Source organism: Salvelinus fontinalis, chromosome 17 (genome assembly GCF_029448725.1).
Source record: "Salvelinus fontinalis isolate EN_2023a chromosome 17, ASM2944872v1, whole genome shotgun sequence".
Classification (NCBI taxonomy): Eukaryota; Metazoa; Chordata; class Actinopteri; order Salmoniformes; family Salmonidae; genus Salvelinus; species Salvelinus fontinalis.
In genome coordinates this window covers 769,330-775,329 of record NC_074681.1, presented here as the reverse complement: position 1 = coordinate 775,329, position 6,000 = coordinate 769,330, and the positions used below count along the sequence as shown (strand labels likewise).

The following is a 6,000-nucleotide window of genomic DNA, read 5'->3' as shown; positions in this document are numbered from 1 at the left end:
ACGAGTCCCAAGACGCTTGTGGGGGGGGGGGTCGTAGAGCAAAACAGAGGACACTGTGCTGTTCATGAGAGTCTCATCTTTCCACAGAAGGGTCACAATAGTTTTGTAGGCCAAACTGTTCGGACGCTACATTTTCAGGATGCCTCATAGTCTGACAAACACCTCTCTAGCTCTGTCACCTTTCGACCGCAGATGCAAAAGTGCGACATCGGCGGACGCGGTGGATTGAGACAAATCCAATATCTCTATCTTAAACTGGCATACTTTGATGGGGATTCGGTATCATGCTAATTAGACATAGACTCTTGGGGGTTAACATTTATAAAGGAACTGTTCTCTTAGTTGTGTCATACCTCATAAACCATAAACAAAACAGAGTGAAACGAAGTAAACAACTTTATTAGTATTTGTTAGTGAAAAGCAATATAACAAACGAGAAAAATATACATTTGACAAAAATCTACAGTATCAAAACATACAAGGAATACACAAATACAAAAGAGATTTCATTCAAAAATTGGAGGCACTTATACTTGGTGGTGCTATGTTCAATACAAATCAAATCAAATTGTATTTCTCACATGCGCCGACCTTACAGTGAAATGCAATACCAGATTTTATGCAGTGGTGTAAAGTACTTAAGTAAAAATACTTTTTGGGGTCATCTTTACTTTACTTTACTATTTATATTTTTGACAACTTTTAGTTTAACTTCACTACATTCCTGAAGAAAATAATGTACTTTTCACTCCTTACATTTTCCCTGACACCCAAAAGTACATTTTGAATGCTTAGCAGGACAGGAAAATGGACTAATTCACGCCCTTATCAAGAGAACATCTCTGGTCATCCCTACTGCCTCTGATCTGATGGACTCACTAAACACACATGCTTTGCTTGTAAATGATGTCTGAGTGTTGGAGTGTGCCCCTGGCTATCTGTAAATGATGTCTGAGTGTTGGAGTGTGCCCCTGGCTATCTGTAAATAATGTCTGAGTGTTGGAGTATGCCCCTGGCTCTCTGTAAATGATGTCTGAGTGTTGGAGTGTGCCCCTGGCTATCTGTAAATAATGTCTGAGTGTTGGAGTGTGCCCCTGGCTCTCTGTAAATGATGTCTGAGTGTTGGAGTGTTCCCCTGGCTCTCTGTAAATGATGTCTGAGTGTTGGAGTGTGCCCCTGGCTATCTGTAAATAATGTCTGAGTGTTGGAGTGTGCCCCTGGCTCTCTGTAAATGATGTCTGAGTGTTGGAGTGTTCCCCTGGCTCTCTGTAAATAATGTCTGAGTGTTGGAGTGTGCCCCTGGCTCTCTGTAAATGATGTCTGAGTGTTGGAGTGTTCCCCTGGCTCTCTGTAAATAATGTCTGAGTGTTGGAGTGTGCCCCTGGCTCTCTGTAAATGATGTCTGAGTGTTGGAGTGTTCCCCTGGCTCTCTGTAAATGATGTCTGAGTGTTGGAGTGTGCCCCAGGCTATCTGTAAATGATGTCTGAGTGTTGGAGTGGGCCCCTGGCTCTCTGTAAATAATGTCTGAGTGTTGGAGTGTGCCCCTGGCTATCTGTAAATGATGTCTGAGTGTTGGAGTGTGCCCCTGGCTCTCTGTAAATAATGTCTGAGTGTTGGAGTGTGCCCCTGGCTATCTGTAAATGATGTCTGAGTGTTGGAGTGGGCCCCTGGCTCTCTGTAAATGATGTCTGAGTGTTGGAGTGTTCCCCTGGCTATCCATAAATAAAGGAAAACAATAAAACGATGCCGTGCGGTTTGCTTAAATAATATAAGGAATTTTTTATTATTTTACTTTTACTTTTGATACTTAAGTATATTTTAGTAATGACATTTACTTTTGATACTTAAGTATATTTAAAACCAAATACTTTTACTTTTACTCAAGTAGTAATTTACTGGGTGACTTTCACTTTTACTTGAGTCATTTTCTATTAAGGTTTCTTTACTTTTACTCAAGTATGACAATTGGGTACTTTTTACATCACTGGTTTTATGCTACACACAAAAAACTGTACAAACACACGCTCACACACTCACATGCTCACACACACGCGCGCGCGCGCACACACACGCATACACACACGCACACACACACACGCACACACGCACACACGCACACGCACACACACTCACACACACACGCACACACACACGCACACACACACACACAGGTTCCGACAGGATTGCTATACAGTAAAATGCAGCCATACGGAATGGCTGGGCTGGCTTCAACAGGTATGGGTGTCTGTTAAAGGAATAGCAGAACTGCACAGTAGCAGAAAACATGCATCATTGCCAGTTAGATCTCTGTTAAAGCAGCAGATGCCTTCTGCAGTAGAAAAGCAAAAATGTCCCTCAAATGACCAGACATCATCAAAAATCGTACTGATTTACAACAGGACTCGTCACGGCAGGATGGCAGAGTAAAAGGTTATAGACGACACGGTCTCGAAGGCAGAGCTTCTAGCCTCTTGGCTTCTTTAGCCCCTTCATGTGCTGGAAAACAAATATGTTGGTTTCAGGAAGATGAATTAAATCGATGAATAAATAAATCCAGTTGTGATGTTAGAAATTCTCACCTTTTTACTCTTCTTGGTTTCAACCTTCTGCATCAGTTCATTCACCCACTTCTCTCCAGGGTCAGCACAGAACAACCTGCCTCTCTTCATGGTGAACCTGGCGCGGACAGGAGCAGAAATAAAAACTCAGGGTGACCTTCAAAACACCAACGCCGATGAAGCTTACAGTTAGTAGTTGAACCTCATGAAGTGAGTGAACCTCCGCCGTGCATCACAGAGCTGGATGTCTCGTCCATTGAAGGTGCATTTCTTTTTATTTATTTTTGCTTTTAACATGTTCTGTATTACTAAAGTCATATAGCAGCCTTTTCATGGTTACGCTCCTCTATTCTCAGTCAGGACTTACACAATAGCGTGGATGTTGCAGCCCCCGTCTGTCTCCTGCCTCCTGTAACTCGTCACCAACCTCAAAGCAGTCTTCCTCACCTTCCGCACGTACTTCAGACAGCAGTCTTCATAGGAACCTAGGGGGCCATGGAGAGGATCGCAGCTCAACATCTGTACTTTATAATGAATGAAATAAGAGAAGGCCCCCAACTCTGCACAGAAATGAATCAGTGTATTCCATTTTTTTTAAGTTTTTTTTTTTTACATTTGGTTCAAAATGGAATAAACAGACTTTTTTTCCCGCTCTCAACCTTAATTCTAAGAGTGAAGACCTTCTTTTTGTCATTGACTGTTTCAGGTTGGAAGTGCACAGGTTCGATTCAGCATCAATGAAGAAGAGCATGTAGATATGACTGACAGCCTTTGACCCATATGTTACTATCAGTAAAGTAAAGCTAACAACACCGCCGACTGAAACGCTATCTGAAAATCAGTGATCAAATAAAAACAGGGTGAGGCTGGCTTATCTCTCTGAGAACAGAGGTCAGTTGGTAGTATCATAATCCTTGTATCTGTATTTTTCCTGTATTTTTCCTGTGTAACAGTGCATGTTATGAATGTCAAATCCATAAACAACAACTCATCAATTAATAAAAAATATTGTACAAAAGCCCGTTTTACATCAGCACTTGTCACATAGCGCTAAATTAACCGATACCCAACCCATGTAAAATCCTATTTATACTAAACGTACCTTGGGCCAGCGTGACGCATAGACAGGCTAGGATTAGAATGAACATTAGGTTGAACCGCATGGCTGGATGTGTGGTCGTGGCTCTGTGAAGAGATCTTGGCGGTGCAGAGTGGAATCAAACCCTGCAGCAATACAGGAATAGCCATAAACCTTTATCAATGTCTCTCTGCCTCCAGCAACTTCCCACATCTTACTGCCCCAAGCCATCCACTTTCAAGTTGTTTTGTAGTTTTACCCAGGCTATATTGTAACATTTGTATTCCATTGCTAATGGACATCAGCAATCCCCTTAAAATAAAGTGAACTAAATATGCACACTTTTCAGTCCAGATGTATAATTATATAGAAAATAGTAATACGTCCAAATGTATACCGCCTATATCAACTCACAATATCTTGTTAAACCTTTTGCAAGCTAAAAAAAAGTGAATAATACATATTTCATTGATGATAATACACAAAATCTATAACATTCAAAACTATGCAAAAATCATATGCTTTTCATATGACAGTGACACAAAAGTAGTAATCCTTGTATTCTAGAAGGCTATCCTGTACAAAGACAGCTATCAGTACTACTCACAGAACTCTGAAGGAGATAGGATGTCTTCAGTTAGCTACTGTTTCCTTGGTTCTGCTGGGTGTGCAAGGGAACGTGCTCTTATGTAGTTAGCGCCAAACAGACAGAGCTTAGATTGTATTACCTGACGTGTCACACCCCTGTGCACCTGAGGTACTCTTCACTTTTACTATTTTTTTATTGAAGTATGATTTTTATTGGGTAAGCAGAAAATTGATTGACACATGGAGCGTTGTTTAGAAAACTTGGCAAAATAGATATGGGTTTTTGATATATCTGGGCAATCTCCAACTGAAGGACGGTTATACTTTCGGGTTCACACTGTTTATTTCTCTTTAAATAGGGCAATATCTTAGACATTGAACTGAAAGGACCAATCGAATAGTATAGTTAATTCAGTTTCTCATAGTTGTGAAATCATTTTCATTTACCAATTGAGAGTTAGGAACTATATGGTATACTATATCTGCATTATTGTCTATATGTAGTTATTGATATAGACTTGTTCTGTTCAATGTTCTCTACCTATATAGTACACTAAATAACCCCAATTCATGTTGTTAACATTGCTGTCACCGTTCAAACCGAAGAAGGTTCAGGAACTTTAAAGCCAATTATCTCAGAATCATCTTTTGTTCCAAAGCTCTCGCAATAGCTTTACCGATCAAGTCTAAGATGAAAGGGCTCACCTGTCATAAGTATCTGTTCTTATCTCTTACATAATGTGTTCTTGATTCATGGCCAAATGTGGAAGCATTATTTACAAAACGCAAGTCTATAACTCAAACTATTAAATGGATGAAATATTAGACTCAAACTTGGCTACTTATTATTATTTTTTATTGACGGGTCTACAAAATCTACCCAAAAAGCCTCTGTTGAAACTTGCTATAAAACGAGCCTGGCCCTTCGCTAATTAATTAGCTTTAGGCTAATTGTCATAGAAAAAGATGTGTGACTCAGGGGATGCATGTAACTCAGGGAGCAGATCAGCAATCATATTGTCTGGTGTAACCGCAGATCATTTTTGTCAGTAACCTGAGAGACTCTTCTCTACTACTCTTCTCGACTCTACTCTACTGACTCAGGGGATGCATGTAACTCAGGGAGCAGATCAGCAATCATATTGTCTGGTGTAACAGCAGATCATTTTTGTCAGTAACCTGAGAGACTCTTCTCTACTACTCTCTTCTATTAAATGGTAGCAACAGTGTCAAAGGTCATTGTTTTTTGCTTCTCCTTTAATTGGTTTTATTGTCAGCGGTAGTCCACACTTTTTACTCCCAACAGATAAAGTCATGGCTTCCTTTATCAAGCCAGGAAAGCCCATTAAAATTCCTATCTGAGAATTGCCAAGATAGTGAGCCTGACCAAACCTCTCCATTGTAAAACAATGTTTTTTTCTGGGAAGACTGCTAGAGCCAGGCACTGTATGATTAGAATGGTCTGTAGACAGTGCTCAGACCATACAATCTGCAACCTCATACAACATGATCACAAATCATTAATACAGAGTTTTTTTATCCACCTTTCCTTTCCTTGTAAAATAGACAAAGGTAGACAAAGGTCTATTTTACAAGGGAGCCCTGCATATACACAATTTACAAAAACAACATAATACAAATATACAAAATTACTATCCATAAGAAAGTATAGGTTGCAATAACATGCTACACACATTTTGGTGCATTTCCACTGATGATTTGCCCAGTGTTCGACCCAAAAGGCTCAGACTTTTCTGAGCCAGCACCCGTGTCTC

At 40.1% G+C, this 6,000-nt stretch overlaps 1 protein-coding gene across 1 annotated transcript; it reads right to left on the bottom strand.

Moving 5' to 3' along the window:
• Nucleotides 1–378: 378 nt before the first annotated feature.
• Nucleotides 379–4,331, bottom strand: ccl25a (chemokine (C-C motif) ligand 25a). The gene is made up of 5 exons (XM_055865834.1): nt 4,245–4,331; nt 3,662–3,783; nt 2,927–3,044; nt 2,581–2,677; nt 379–2,497 (listed from the first exon to the last, which is right to left on the bottom strand). Exons 2-5 carry the CDS (start codon nt 3,720–3,722, stop codon nt 2,465–2,467), a joined length of 309 nt encoding a protein of 102 aa, XP_055721809.1. The 5' UTR covers nt 3,723–3,783; nt 4,245–4,331; the 3' UTR covers nt 379–2,464.
• Between the last annotated feature and the right edge of the window lie 1,669 nt (nt 4,332–6,000).

Excerpts from the sequence above, each read along its gene's own strand:
- ccl25a (XM_055865834.1), bottom strand. The coding sequence starts at position 3,722 with ATGCGGTTCAACCTAATGTTCATTCTAATCCTAGCCTGTCTATGCGTC. Across the intron at positions 3,045-3,661 it reads ATGCGTCACGCTGGCCCAAG|GTTCCTATGAAGACTGCTGT; the intron begins GTACGTTTAGTA and ends ATGGCCCCCTAG. Across the intron at positions 2,678-2,926 it reads TGCAACATCCACGCTATTGT|GTTCACCATGAAGAGAGGCA; the intron begins GTAAGTCCTGAC and ends TGTCCGCGCCAG.